The 15,522-nt window shown below is 48.8% G+C and overlaps 1 protein-coding gene across 3 annotated transcripts in view; it reads left to right on the plus strand.

Annotated features, from left to right (window-relative positions):
- The window catches only part of MCTP2 (multiple C2 and transmembrane domain containing 2), a 196,885-nt gene that overhangs the window by 40,495 nt on the left and 140,868 nt on the right, over positions 1 to 15,522 (plus strand). For all 3 annotated transcript variants that reach the window (XM_040969072.1, XM_040969070.1, XM_040969071.1), the window contains exons 2-3: positions 2,212 to 2,743; positions 14,694 to 14,756. In XM_040969072.1, the coding sequence (XP_040825006.1) occupies positions 2,279 to 2,743; positions 14,694 to 14,756 (528 nt within the window). In that variant the 5' untranslated portion in view covers positions 2,212 to 2,278. The remainder of the gene's footprint in view (positions 1 to 2,211; positions 2,744 to 14,693; positions 14,757 to 15,522) is intronic.

The following is a 15,522-nucleotide window of genomic DNA, read 5'->3' on the forward strand; positions in this document are numbered from 1 at the left end:
AGTCCAGTGAAGGGAATTCCTTGGACAGTTGCATGTGGCACAGAAGTGGGTTCAGAACCGGAGAGGATGGTGTGTGCTATAGATGATTGTCTTTATTTCCAGTATGATTTGTGGTTGAAACCAAGCATTAAACATTGTTTATGGAAATTCAGCCCCGTAAGAGGGCCTGCAAAGGAGAGAGGAGAGCTGGATGGTCGCAAGCACAACACCCTCCCTGCATTGTTCCCAGGTGCCTGCATCCAAACCTTGGAACTCGGCCACTAGGTGACTGTCACCTTCCGTGTCCCAGAGGGGAGACCGATCTGCAGATGAGATTAAACCTGAAGGTCTTGCTATAGATGTAATCACAGCAGCTCTCCAGAGCAGAAGGGGCGGCACAGTGGTGGATCCTGGAGCTACGGGGACGAGAGCACCTCTCTTCCTGTGTGTGGCTTTCATAAGGGGGATGAGGCTTTGCATCCTGGGAATGCTGGAGTTCCCCAAAAGGTGGAATCTGCTCTCAGCTGACAGCCAGCCAGGAAATAGGGCCCTTCGTCTGACAAAAACCACATCAGGACTGCAAGCTTTAAGTAAATGGCCTCTGTGCCAAGCACTGTGTATGCACCTTGCTGAGCACCTTGTCTGTGTGAACTCAGTGTTCACAGCCTGTGAGGTGCTGAAGGTTAAACTCATCTGTGAGGTGGGAGAACTGATGAAATGGAGAGCTGCTAAGTAAGTGGATGAAGGAGTTAGGACGGTGGCAGTCCCGCTGGGGAGCCTTCCTTGGCGGAGCGTCTTATTGCGTCACTCTACATTTTGGCTATAATTGGTGATTATCCCCACTGAATGGGTAGGAAGGTTGGGGCTTAGGGATGAGCGTTCTCCTCCACTTTCCTCATTAGAACCTACAGAACAGAACTTTGACCCGTGACCAGGCTTTTGGGTCCAAGCTCTCAGCCCCTGTGCTGACACGCTGGGGACACTTTCCTGTGGTCGGTGGGGAAGCGCTCTAGACACGTCCGGACCTCCAGTAGATGTTTGCGGCTGGTTTCTGCTTTGCACCTTGGCGAGGAGACTATTCCACCAAAGATAGTTCTAGAAGGATTTGGGGTGGGGCGGATCACAAAAATGCTTCATTTTGGAAAAGGCTTTGGTCAAAGCTTTTGGCCATTTATTCCTAAATACAGAAAACCGGGACAAGCTGGGTGACAGATCTGACGATGCTCTGCTGTGTGTTGAGAAGCATTCCTCCTCCACATTTGCTTTGGTATATTCTCTGTGGAGTCCAACTGGTCAGGCCTTCAGTCACTTCATTTTCTCACCATGCATTTAGCATGTTCTGAAATTATGTGCTTAAGCGTTTTTATCACATCTGGCTGTTACTGAGAGATTTTTCTCTCCCACTCTGGCTGAACTTCTGCAGCTTTTTTTTTAAGAAGTCTGTCATGACAGTCCCATGGGCTCTGCTGGGGAAAGGGAACTACTCTCACAATTGTTTGTTTCTCTAGTCAGACTAACGGTAAGGAGACCAGAGGAAGTCCTCTCTGAAATGAACACATTTTGTTTTGTTTTGTTTGTTTTTGTTGCTGCATTTTTTAAAAAGAAGGGTGATTTTTCACTCCCAGTTGTGGAGTTTCACAGTCCAAGAACAGACTCCATTGATTGGAAGAAGGTTCTGGAAGAGCACACACAGGGTAACCACGTTTAGTTGTTGAAAGGAAGGTGTCCATAGCAGGGTGTGTGAACTACAGTTAGCTGCCTGTTCCGTAATGTTTTATTCAAGCACAGCCACATTCTTTGACCTAGCAGTGTTTCTGTCTCCTTGGGGGTCTCGGTGGCGGAGGCACAGCAGACACAGTCTTGTCCACCGGTTTGCATTGACACGTGTACAGAGCCTGCTTGCCTACCTTGGTTTGCATAAGGAAAGGGGCTCACTGCCTGTGCCTCCCCCTACTGCTGAGTTGGCACTGCTGCTCAGCTCAGCAAATGTCTACTGCCGTCTTGAATAAGAAAGTCATCTTCTTGCTTCCACTTGACCACCTGATGTGTGGCTCCCCTGTTTCTTAAACTGCTTTGATAAAAGTCTTAGTGGTGTTTCCCACTATTTGTAGACAGCATGGAGCAAGCATTGCAATCTTGGCTGCTCAGCAGAACTTTTCGCGTCTGGTTTCTGCATATGCCCGGATGTCACCCAGCAGGCTCACGCCCTCTTCCACCTGCTCTCTCTTGCAGGTACTGTGGCTGCTTTCTGTAGCAGCACACCATTTGCACAACTGACTCGTTTGAACTTCATGCTGCCATGGATCTGGATAAACCCTCCGTCTGGGGCTCCTTTAAACAGCGGACAAGGCCCTTGCTACTCAACCTGGGCAAGAAGAAGATGAAAAAGAACCCGAACAAACCTCTAGGCTTGAGGGCAAGGAACCACCTGGACCGACGGCTCAGCCTATCAGTGCCTGACCTCCTGGAGGCTGAGGCCTTGGTCCCCACAGGGCGGCCTTACTCTGGGCCCCAGTCATCCTACACCTCGGTGCCCAACAGTCTGTCCACTGCGGGGCTGCTGCCGAAGAGCAGCAGCAGCTCCCTGAAGCAGTCAGAGGAAGAACTGGAGTGGAGCCAGGAGGAGAGTAGCCAGCTGTACGGGGCGGACACCGACTCGGAAGAATTCCACGCCTCCCCCGCTGCTCGGCGGTCTGTGCCCAGCCAGGGAGCTGGCGAAGCCCAGAAGATGTCCCTGGGCCGGGATGAGCCAGAAGAGCTGGAGGTGAGTGGCCCTGGGCATTGCCCTGTCCCCTGTCGTCTTTGTCCCCAAGGGCATTCCATTTGCCTAGGAGTGAGTTCTGGGCTTTGCCTGGACAGGAGGGTCACTGCAAGGCTCTGACTGTGAGGTTGGCTGTGTTGAGTGTTCCTGTCGGCGTTAGGGTGTTCCTGGGCCTCTCTGCTGAGCCCCAGCAGATGACTTTCCTTCGTCTCCTGAGAAAGAAACTAAGAGCATACATTTTAGTTTTTTTTAAACATCTCTCTCCTTCCACAGCATGGACTAGACATCCCTCTAGGCAAATTGTATTAGTGCCGCTGAGGAAGATACACATGCACGCTTATCTTTGAGTATGGCGGAGTTTGGACTCATCTCGTGTGTGTGTGTGTGTGTGTGTGTGTGTGTGTGTGTGCGCGCTTGCGTGTGCAGCTTCCTGTGTGTTCTCTAACAGCTAAGAATTAAACACAACACATTTGTATTGGTTTCGTGATTTTAAAGAGACTTTAGCAGTGTATCAGTGAGGTTGATTACACAAAGAAAATTGTGAGTCGAATCCTTTATTTCTAGGTGGAATTTAATTTCAATATAGTCACCAAAATAAAATGAATTTTCTCTGTCATCTGATTTTTTTTAACTCCATTATTAATGACGCTGACATAGGTTTTGCAGTTGAAGAAGGGGAATTTTGTGTGTTCTGGATTAGAATTATCTAGAATTTTTGTTTGGTGTTAAAGCCTATTGTTTGTGTCACTTGTCCAAGTGACAAGTGATAATGTTTGAGCTTGTGTTGTATTTTTTTGGACTCATCACTGAGTTTGAACACCTAGTAAGTGAATTTACCCAACTGTTTCTTGTTCGTCTTTATAAATCTGAAATGCTGTCATGGAAATTTGATGTTTATCATTTATAAATTTTAAGTGTGCATTTCCACTAAAAGTTCAAATAAGGTGTATTATTTTTCATTGTGGGATGATACCACTGAATGACAGAGCGAAATTATTTTTCATTTTTCTTTGATACTTTCCAGTAAAAAATCTTAAGAAAGGAAAGAGCGCAGGTCACGCTAAGCCATGTTAGGAAGCAGTCATGCAATGCCCTGGTGTCAGACGTGAGAGCTGACCTGGCTGGACGTGTGAGCAGTGTGGACAGTGAGGCAAGGTGTGTTGTGACAGGGGAGGTGTCCGTGCTGCTGCCATGGCCAGTACATAATCTGGGTGAGGAAATGCAGCGAGCACTGGCTGGGGAGCCCAGTGACCGTGTCTGAGGTGGGCTAAGGTGGAGCCGCCGGCAGGGATGGCAGGTGGCAGGCGGGTGGCGGTTGCTGTTTGCTTCAAGACAGGTGCGGGAAGTCCAGAGTCTCAGCTTGTCGGGAACAGGCTGTCGATCCTTGCACTTCCTCTTTCAATTTGGTCACTGTTTATGAAACCTCTGTTCTGGAAAGATGATCTCTCGATTATAAAATAAAGGATTTGCTTCATACTTTGATTTGGCTAAGGAACCTCATCAATATGCTGCTGAAGCGTAACTGGGAGGGAGAAGAGAGGCTGAGCTTCTTGCCTGTGGAGCCTCTCCTTCCTCGAGTGCCGTTCTCCGTGGACTGGCCTGGGGCTCTCGGCCCTCTCCGCTCTGTGCCCCATTCTCCTCCGCAGCTGATGTCGCCCTGCTCCTGCTCATTTTGGATCGAGCTCTCCCACTACCTGATAATTCGGAGAAAATACACTCCCTTATCTCCTCTGCTAAGTTGTATTAATTTAGAAGGTGGGCCTTGCTGGGAGCTATGTCCAATTAGTCTTGTTTAAATAAGGGCCTGACTCCATGCCTGGCACAGAACATGTGCTCAACCAATATTTGTACAATTAAAGAAAGATCATTGATAGCTTGGGGGCGTTCAGGTTGAGAGTTCCTGTTAGTGTTTCCGTTGGGAATTCTTTCCCATTTCTGCAGAAGACATTTGGTCGGGTGGTTTAGTTGCTTATTAAGACACTTGTGTCCCATATTGAAGTATGAGAGTTCAATTCCCAGCCCTGGAACTCCCTGCTAATGCAACTGTGACTGCTGAAATACTCGGGCTCCTGTCACATTCATGGGAGATCCCAAGTGAGGTAGTGTCTCCCTGTTCCAACCCTGCACGCAGCTTGGGATTGCAGACATCTGAGGAGTGAGCCAGCAGCATGGAACACTTTCTGTCTGCCTGTCTTGGTTTCTGTCAGCCTGTAGAAGAAATAATTTTTAGAATTGGCATTTTAAAAAAAAATTGGCATTTTAAAATGGAACCCTAAATGAAATCTCCTTTTATGTAATTTGAACTGGAGTAAGATTAAACAGCTGTAGATTTCAGCAAGTGTGTGCTGCCAATTTTAAGTCTGAACTTACTTCTATCCTTTTGTACGAGGGTGAAAGTCATGCTAAGTTTATGTCACCTGAGAGCTTTGACATTGGTCGCTCTGTTCTGGATCTGACTTGTCTGTGATGGCTGACAGCTTTCTGTCGCAGTCACGGAATGGAGGAAGAAACGGCGAGAGAGGGTTGGTGCAGGACGAGCCTGGCATGTGACAGGGACAGTCGGATGTTTGCCAGGTCCTTTAGTGTCCTTTGTCCTGTAGCTTTCCAGAGATGAAGCAAGATATGTCTGTGGTCTGAGGGGCTACTTGGGGGTTCGTCTCACCCCCCTTGTATTGGTTTTGGGGTCAAGCTAAGCCGGAAGCCAGGAGACAGCACCCAGTCCTGCCCGTGTTAGCAAAATGAGGTATGGGAAAATGGGGTTGGAGGCAAAGGGAGAAATCCAGGGGGTGATGGCAAATACAGAAGGAAGGTGAGGTTCTGACGACAGGGAGAGCCTGCAGGCCCACACACGGAGTCCCTGCACAGGGGGAGCACACAGACATGGAGACGATGAGAAACCTGTCCTGACCCGATTCACTGTCTCCCTGGAGTGTCCTTCCAAATCCACTGCCATTTCATGGTAATGCCAAGCTGCAGATCTAGACTCGCCCTTGTTTGTGTACTCAGTGCCCTTGTCACTGACCCCTCTCCTCCCTCAGCCACAGCAGTCTTCTTGGATAGAAGTTCTCATGAGTCAAGGCCCAAGAGAAGCCTTCTGGGGAGCTCTTCCCAATTCTGCAGTTACCATCACCCTGCCTTCACGCTCACAGCAGGGTGTTCAGATGGCTTAGAAGATGGACCCAGCAGGGACACAAGGTGGAAAGGGGAGGTTGGGAGTATGAGACTGAGCAAGTCCCCTTGCTCCGTGTTCTGTGACTGTGATCCATTGGCCTCCAGGCTCTCCGGGCCAAGTCGGGAGAGCCAAATGGTCATGAGACTAAACTCCAAGTGCCTGTTGCTGCATGGACAAGACCTGTGTGGGCTGTTCTGTCCCTACTGGTGTAAAACGGCTCATTCACCTTTCATTGTTGCTTTGTCAGCCACATCGTCTTTATCAACTTCCCAGGAAAAATCATTATGTCAGGACCTAGCGTTGCTTGAAAGGGTTGTAAGGGCATTTCCTGTGAAAGTCAGCCTTCCTGAGAAGGCTGTGCAGGTGAATCACAGCAAGGAGGCAGAGGACAGGTTCTTGCCAAAGGCCATTGGCTCAGATCCATGTCCTGGGAGCACTGAACTGCAAGTGTGAACCTGACACACACTTACCTGGAGTGCCAAGCCTAGATTGGCCTGCCTAGCCAACGCAGTCAGCATTCCCTTGGACAGACATTGGCTTGCTTGTTTGAAAGGCAGAGGGACAGAGTGAGACACAGAGAGCACTTCTGTCTGCTGGCCCACTCCCCAAGGGATCACAGCAGCCAGGGCTGCAGCAAGCTGAAGCCAGCAGCCAGAAAATGCATATGGATTTCTCATGCAGGAGGCAGGGACTGAGCACTTGGGTCATCACTTGTTGTCTTCCCTGGTCTGTTAGCAGGAAGCTGGAGCAAACGCAGAGCAGCTGGGACTTGTTCAGGTGTGAACAAAGGTCAGCTTAGCCCACTGTACCACAGCACTGGGCCCTACCTCCTGGGCCCTACAGCCCAGGTCCTCTGCCCTCCAAGTATGTGAAAGCCTTGAGGCTTCTTTATGTGACCTCTCTCCTTTTCTGATATTGAAATGACATTATTTCATTAGGTACAAATGATCACTTTGTCTTGGGCTGGCATCCTGTCATGGCAGCTTGGCAGCCATACTGGCTTCTGTACATGCCTTTGTATGTCTGGGCGGTGAGCAACAAAGACTTGTTGCTATGGGCTAAATGGTGTCTTCCCCATCCCTAAAATTCCACGTGTTGAAGCTGTCATCCCACATGTGACCACCCTAGAGGGGCAGCCTTTCAGAGGTTAAGACCAACTGAGGTCATAAGCATGAAATCCTGATCCAAGAGATGAATTGTCCCTTACAGGACAAGAAGGTGATCACCTGCAAGCCGTGAACCTGCACCGTGAGCTCAGTCGACCAGCACCTTCATCTTGGTCTTGTAGCCTCTGGTGTTGTAGGGGAAAAATCTGCTATTTGAGCCCCAAGTCAGCACTGTTTGGTTAAGACAGCCTGAATTGACTTAGAGAAAGCAGTTTTGTGCTCAGAAATGGTCTCCTTGTTTTTGGCCTGCCACCTGGGCAGAGGAAGAGGACAGAGCTCTGTGGAGTACTGCCAGTGCTGCCCTGTGTGAATGGGCTTGCCTAAAGCACGCTGGTGTAGCGAAGTTTGTCAGCCTCATCTCCAGTCAGCTCCCAAGTAGCGGAAATGGTTCCTGCTCCTCCCTGCACCAGCCTTTCTGCAAACCCTGGTTTATAGTGTCTTTGCAGTTGGTTTCAAGCCATAAGGCACTAGCTGTAAGAAAGTCAACAGGGTTGGGTGCTTGTGGCTGGGATATAGTCCAGCAGTGTTCGTGGGGTGGCTGTTTAGGCTGGCAGCGAAGACATCCGTGTGCCACAGTGGACTAACCAGTTCTGGCCTCTGACTGCAGCTTCCAGACAGGACTTACCCCGGGAGACAGCAGTGATGGTCAAGTACCTGTGTCCCCGCCCCTGCCCCCGTGGGAGAGACCTGGTCTGGGCGTCCTGCTCCTGGCTCTGGCTCTGCCCTTGTGGGTATTTGAGAGCAAGCCAAGAAAACGCAGTTGGAACATTCTCTTTTTCTTCGTTTGCCTTCCCAATAATAAGTAAGTAAATAAAAATGCTCAGTTCCTGGTCAAACAAGAAGCTAAGATAAAGAAGCTTGGAGGGGTAGGAGTTTATTTTTTTCCTTTTCTTTCTACCTTACTACTCCTTCTTCATATAACTGTCCCCAGAGAGCCTTTCTCTAGCCAGTATTTAATAAGATCTGTCTGTGATTCCTCTAAGATTAGTCAAGTATCAAGAAAATATAGTTTCTTTCGGTTTCTGCTCCAAGGGTTGCCTGAAGATTTGAGATTAGTTTCAGATACTGGAAGTAATGACTGACTTTGCTGGGAGGCTTCTCCTCTGGGCTGGGATATGAGATGGAGAGAGTGGCAGGTGCTGTGGGCTCTGTAGAGCGGGGTGGTCGGGAAAGTTTGAAGAGGATTCTTTTGGGGGATGAGTAAGAGTCGGTGAGGCCAAGAGTGATTGCAGTTGTTAATTTGCATGCTTGAGAGGCTGGAAAATAGAAAGTTCTTCACCCAGGATGTGGCAATCATGAATAGCTAACATGTAATCACTGCTTTTACTTTGGTTGTATTCATTAATGTTATTTTTAGTATGCCTTGTTTGCAGAATGAACTAGAACAATGTGGAGTGTTGGCCTCTCTCCTAATGCCATTTGTTTAGTAAATGTCAGAGCCAGGAGCCATACCTACATCCATCTGAATCCCAAGCCAGTGGACAGTGTGGATACTATTTCTGGCACTCAGGAGCGCTCAGAGCTATCGGTCCCAAGAAGATGTTTTCTGTGCCCTTTGATAGGATGTAGTGGTTGACTGGGCTCACTTCCGTTGCTGTTTGTTAATCCTGAGTAGAAGGGTTCTCTAGCCTGCTTCCAGTGATCCACGTATTTCCACAATGAGGTCTGACCTTCAGGATTTTGTGTCAATTTAGAGATGGAAGCATCTAGGTTTGGTTCTAGTTGTGGGGTGAGTTAGTGCTTTGTAGAAGTTCCCCACTGGGATGTTTCCAGGAACTCTGCTTGGAAACCACAGAGTGTCAGCTTAATGACCACAGAGAAGCAAAGTGTGAAACCACTGGGAGAAGTAACTCCCAGCCTGCAAAACTAAGCAAATGTGTCAACCACTCAACATGAGCCTACCGTTCTTGACGTTTGTTTCATTTCAAACATCACACCTCAACATCCTGATGTCAGGGAGGCGCTGTGTCAACCACCACCCGTATCCCTCACGGGTTTGGTGTCTTCTTCCCCTCATTCTCCATCTGCCGAACACCTGCCTTTGTGCTAGCTCAGAATAGGAGACTCGAGAGACACAGTGGTCCATCAAGCTGACCAGGGTCTTCCCCTTTGCACAGTGGTGGGCTATCATGGTCAGAGTGGTCAAGGGTCAGGGAGATAAAGGAAGCCGGTCAAGTGCTTGGGGGGTGCTGGGCATGAAGAGCTACTGTTTTGAAAGTGTGGTCCAGAAGCAGCTAGTGTGAGGAGAGAATCACTGTGCTAAGCTCCAGAAAGGCAGACGTGTACTCGTGGAAAGGAGGCAAGCACGACAGAGGGTGACCAGCAGGTGTGTGAAGCCTCCTCCTTGGTGGAAGTGACCCCTGTGTTATTTCTGAAAGAGCACAGAAGCAGAACAGCCAGAGTGTGGAGGAGGGGGCAGGATGAATGTGGCCTAGCAGCTGCTGAGGTTGTGTCCCCGGGGCTTTCCCATCCTGGCTGTGAAGTTCCACAAGACTAGGAGCCACCCTGTGCCCTGGCAGAGCAGGGTGCCAAGGAATCCAAGCACTCAGGGCAGCATCGTGCCAGTGTGTGGGTGCCAGCGGTGAGCGTCAGACCTGCTGCAGCTGGCAGGAACATGGCCCTGGAGTGGGCAGGGAAGACACCTGAACGGCTGATGTGTGGAAGAGCAGGTGGCAGCATCTTCGGGCCCCTCAGCCGTGGCTTTACCTTTGCTATAAAGACAGCGTCTCCAGGGCACGTGAGTAGGAACTGCATTGCCAGCCAGTTACATCCAGTACTTTTGCTTCATCCTGCCTACATAATCCCTTGTTTTAAACATAAAATATTGAAATAGAGCAGTACCAGTTCAATATGACTTGAGAGGTTAGTTGTGAGGAACTGTAATTGTCATATAAATATGGTCACGTCTGACCCCTGTTTGGTTTATTCTGTTTAGAGTCTGCCTAGCACCATGTCTGGCCCTGTTCAGGAAGTATCCTTTGAATGAGTTGCTTTTTCTCCCAGCGCCCTGTAACATCCCCGTCTGTTTCCCCTTGAGAGGTCCTCTTCCATCTTCAGTTTTCAGTGGATCTTGGAGGGATGCAAAGCTGGGCAACAGCAGAGGAGGAATTCGATTCCAGATCTGAGTCAGAGCTTTGCTAGGTGTGGTGCTGTGCCCAGTGTGGCAGGCCACTTGTGTCCGGTGTATTTTTGCCCAGTTGTGTCTTGTAGAAGGTAGGATACCTAGGAGACGCACAGAGGCCTGGCTCTCTCGCTTCCATTCGTAGTCAGAGACCTCCTCGATTTGCCTCCTTTGTAGATTGGTGGTAATGATGATGGCTGCAGGTTCCTTGGGAGAAGTAACAGATGTGCCTGTGGAGATCTTTAACAGGTTCTGGATGTGGCAGCTCCTGGCACAGGGGTGAAGTGGCTGTCCCATGTGGGATGCCTACATGCTCTGAGTGCCAGGTTTACAGTCCCGGCTCTGCCCCTGGTTGTTTGGTTCCAGCCTCTTGCTCATGGTCACTCCAGGAGGCAACAGATGATCCCTGCAGTGCTGAATCCCTGCCAGCAGGTGGAAGCCCCAGAGGGAGTTCCAAGTCCTGACTTCAGTGTGGCCTCACTCGTAGCATCTGCCAGAATTTGGAGAGTGAACAAGGAGGTGAACTATCTCTCAATCCTTTGCATTTCCCCTTTTAGAATAAAGAAAAAATTTAAAAGCTCCTGGGAAATTGTAAGTAATGAAAAACGTCTGTATGGGTTTTAATTTGTCTTTGCACCTCCATAAACTTTTAAGAACAACTTCCTTGAATGCTTCGAATACCCTCAGAGTTAGAATTAGGCTGAACAAATGCAAAGAGAATCCTATTCCTTCAGAATGCCTGCTGTCACTAGAAACCTTCCAGAACATAAGGTCCCAAGTGTGTGAAGTATACGGTGGAGAACTCTGAGTGGTTGGAATGTCTTAGAGAAAGGGGCCTGGGGGCCATGAGGTGTCTGTCGCAGCTGCTTTGTCCCATGTCGTAGCATGAAGTCTGCCATAGATGGTACACAAACCACAAACAAGCAGCAGGGCAGTGGTGCCACTGGTTGATTGGAAGCAGTGGTAGGCTGGGTCTGGCTCATGGGCTGTGCTTTGCTTACACCGTCCTCTCAGTAAATAGGACATCGGTTTACATGCATGACTTATTTTGCATGCTAGATTAGGTAGGGTAATTCCTTGAGGGTAATTCCTTTTAGAGACTGCAACATGGGGTGGGGGACAACTAAATCCACATACCTAGGTTGTGTGACCTGTATACTCCTGGAAGGTGATGTAAAAAAAGTAAGTTGGAGGAGCCAGCATTGTGGCTTAGGGGCTAAAGCTGCTGCCTGCATTGCTGGCCGCTTAGGGGTGCTGGTTCAACTTCTAGCTATTCCACTTCTGATTCAGCTCCCTGCTAATGTTCTGGAGGAGCAGCGGAAGTGCCCCAAGTGTTGGGTCCCTGCATCCACGTGTGAGACCAGGAAGAGACCCCTGGCTTTGGCCTGAAGCCGCCTGGATCTTTGGGGAGTAAACCAGCAGATGGAAGATCTCTTTCTCCCTCTCTCTGTCACTCTTTAAATAAAATAGATCTATTAAAAAAAGTGAACAGGAGTAGACTCAGCTCTTGCAGAATTCTTTTTTTTTTCTGAACCAGCGTTTCAGATTGACCCTTAATGTCCAAGTAGCTCATTGCTCATTCCATCACTGTTTAGTTGCAACCAAGAGGCCAACTGATCCCTTATTTTATCAACTCCTGTATTTGTAAATGTTGATGCTTGTTATTCCTATAGACTTAAGTGTTCAAGTTATTGATAACTTGGATTTCGGATGCAGCATTAAATGTATACTGAGTATGTATGCCGTTTGCTAACTTCATGCACGCACATGGTTTTGTAGCTAATACACACGATCTTCTCACTCATCGTGTCACTCTTGCACTTGGATTTTCTCAGTGTGGGCTTACGGCTTTTTCTGGTAAAGTTTAAATAGCCAGTGATTGCTTGCTTTTCGTGCGGTTGCTACCTGTGTCGTGTGGTAGCCACAGGGAGGTGATGTGTGTGCGTTTCCTATCCAGTGTGTGCCAAGGCAAATGTTGTGGATTCACCTGGTTCCTCACGCTCAAGATCCTTGCTGACCCAAGGAGCTCTTCATTTTTTTTGTTCAATTTTCTTCTCTTCATTCACATGCCTTCCATATCCTGCTAAATTTTCATGTGTTTTCATTCTTGTAGATAGAGCTTATTAGACCGAGGTGAATGCAAAATGTGTCCTGTCTTTGTATAAATTTCAGTTTAGTAAGGAGTTTAGAGTGAAAATGTTTGCAAACTCACTATCATTTAAAAAAATGATCAGAAAAGCCATGGTGAGGGTTGTGCGAGAGATGAGTAAGCTTGTACTGGTGTTCATGCCAGTGTGGAAGTGTTGTGAATCTGAATGTTTGAAGTTATACAGTTTTGTCATTTTGCCAGTTATTGACTTTGACATTCAAAGTTTGTGCCCGAAGTTAGTACTTAGAAACCATGCGTTCGAGTTTTCAGAACCTTTGCTGACTGGATAAGCAAGCTATCACATGTGTGTGGGGTGGAGTGGTCCTCGGCAGTAGACAGCAGTGCCACCGATGAGCATGGGGCTGGGTTGCTGAGGCACGGTGCCAGGGCAGGATGCCAGGCTCCAAGCTGGCCTGCTGTGTGAGTCTGCTCATCTGACATTCTGGGCGGATAGAACTGTGAGAACACAGGCCTGTGGCTACCAGCGGCCTAGCACAAAGGGCGTTTCTGGATGGCAGATGTGATTGTATCTTTGTTAAAAATCATGACACTCCAGTACATGCAAAATGTGAACTTTGTTGATTTTTGAATCTTTTATTTCATGCAGACAGGTCTTTCATTTGCTATCTTACTCCCAGAATGCCTACAAAAACTGGGCAAGACCAGGCAAGAGCCGGGAGCCCAGGATGCCATCTGGCTTTCCCACCTGGGTGGCAGGCATCCAAGCACTTACAGCATCGTCTGGTGCTTCAAGTGGTGTGCGCTAGGAAGCTGGAATCGGATGTGGAGCTGGGACTCAACGCCAGGCACTCCAATGTGAGGGCATCCACAGTGGTGTCTTTGCCACTGTGCCAAGTGCCTGTCACCTTCTGGTTGAAGTAGAATGGGGAAAGAAGATGCCGTTTGAGAACGTAAAATAAATGTGATGGTAGTGGAGTACTTGGCATTCATAATAGGAAATAACTGTGTTCTTCTAAATGTAAATCTAGGTCACTGACACAGATACTCGGTTGACTGAAACAGTGATGATTACACAACTTCCCAGAGTGGATGGCATCCTGGCTTCTGCCCTGGAGTAGGGGGAAATGGGAGAAGTTATGTGTCCCCCGGCAGCTTAGCCCAGTTCTCTTGTGCATATGGAACATTTTGTTGCTCTTTATGGTAATTGCTTCCCTGCCTTGGTCTGTATATATGGTGTGTGACAGTTACGGTGGCTGTGGGAACCATAACTTTAACTTGTGTGACTTTGCTGTGAGTACAACCGGCCATAATGTTGAATTAATGTCATTCCTTACACTGGATTGCCATTATGGTAAGTGCAGGGCTTACTACCTGTTTGAGTAGATGCTCTGTGCTCATTTTTGATGGCATGTAAATGATAGTGGAAATGTGGACTTGTTCTGTCTCTAATTGGCATCACTGAGTACAGTAGGAACAGCCTGGAAGGCTCTGCAACGTTGACAGAGCTGAGGCCCGTATGGTCTTAGACCCTTCACTGCTCCAAAGGAGAAACTGCCAAATCATCGAGATCCTTGTCTGGCACTGTCAGTGCTCGGCTCTGGACATGGTGAGGCATGGTGGGAGCTTTTGGAACACAAGATAACAGATGCTGTTGGCTGCTTGTCAGTTCATGTGTGTGAAGACATGGACTTTGCAAGTGTTAACAGGAAAAATTGATTGGATTGTCAGGAAGTGAGTTTGCTGGTATACAAGGCAAGTAAAGAAATTTTGTGAATTGAGCTTCTTGAGTAAGGTCTGGTCTTGGTCACAAAGAGGGCTTCAGGCCATGTGGCTTCGCTCACTGGGCTGTTGTGTATGACAGGCACGGGCCATGGCAAGGACAACAGGGGAAGGTTGTTTGGCATAGGACCTGCTGCCTCCATTCTTGATGGCTTCTGCTGTGAGGTTGAGCCTGAGCTGGTGAGTTAGGGCTCTCCTGCTGCCCAGGCAATTGTGCAGCCAGGACTGGGGAGATGCGGTGACTGAAGTCAGAGCCTTTGTGAACGCTGCATGCCGCCCCTTCTCCGGGAGCCCCCATGTACTCACCTGAACAGAACCGTGGCATCCCCAGTTCGGGGCTGGTGGGGAAGCGGCAGTTGCCGGGGATGCCCAAGTGGGCCAGCAGGAGAGTGGAGCTGCCTTGTCTTAGGCGACAGAGACTGCATCCCATATAAACTCTGAGTCACCTTTTCTGGTCAGTTCTTAACGGAAGGGCAGCCCATACACTGAACCTGGCTATGCAAATACTGGCTCTCCAGAGGCAAATTCCTGAGCCAGGCTGCCTGCAAGGGCTGGCACTCATTTGCTTCTGTAATGCAGACTTTGTTTTCTTCTTTGACTTGCAGAAGCTCAGTGGAAGTATGGATCTGAATGCGTCTATGACATCCCAGAATTTTGAAGAGCAATCTGTGAGTAACTCCCTAAAACACACACACACACACACACACACACACACACACACACACACACACACACACGGCAAGCACTCAATGCTATACATGTTTCTTATGAAATTGTTGAAACTGGGTTCAGATCTCGTTTCAAAGGAATGCCAGGCTGACCCACCTAGAAGAACAGGCCACGTAGGTGGAGGTCATTTGTTCCATGTCTATTGATTGTCAGACTGCTGTAGATTCTTCTAAAAATACAGGGCAGCCGCGAGGTCGAGTGAGACTGTGGAGACCGGACCAACCTGAGCTTGTGCAAAAGGATTGTCAAGGGCAATTTTAGCCACAGGATCGATTAATTGAATGACAAATGGTTTCATCTGCCCTTTCCTCTGGAGGAAAGATACAAATTGGGACTGGCTGATCACATCATCAATATTTAGAGGCAGACTTGAGTTGGCCTGCATGGTCCATGGGAGTTGAGGAGGTGAGCGGAGAGGAGTCACCAGTGCTGGGTCTTGGATGCACAGTGAGCAGGTGCACTGATGAGAGGAGCATGTGTCAGGTATAGTGGGCTCAGCTGGTGGTGGCCTGGAGCTTGCTCCATGTGCACGGTAGCTACCCAAGTTGGTGGGTGGTGGTTGGAAGGCAGAGAAGGCAGCGGGGAGGCGGGGAGTTTCGTCATCTGAGCTTGGAAACACAGCTGCCTGTTAGCAGGAACCAGGGCACTGGCTGCCCCTGTGTGCACCTGGCGCACTTCGGGCAAGGATTTCTGCAAGGGCTGGCA

Source organism: Ochotona curzoniae, unplaced genomic scaffold, assembly GCF_017591425.1.
Source record: "Ochotona curzoniae isolate NIBS_2020 unplaced genomic scaffold, NIBS_Ocur_1.0 scaffold_4701, whole genome shotgun sequence".
NCBI lineage: Eukaryota > Metazoa > Chordata > Mammalia > Lagomorpha > Ochotonidae > Ochotona > Ochotona curzoniae.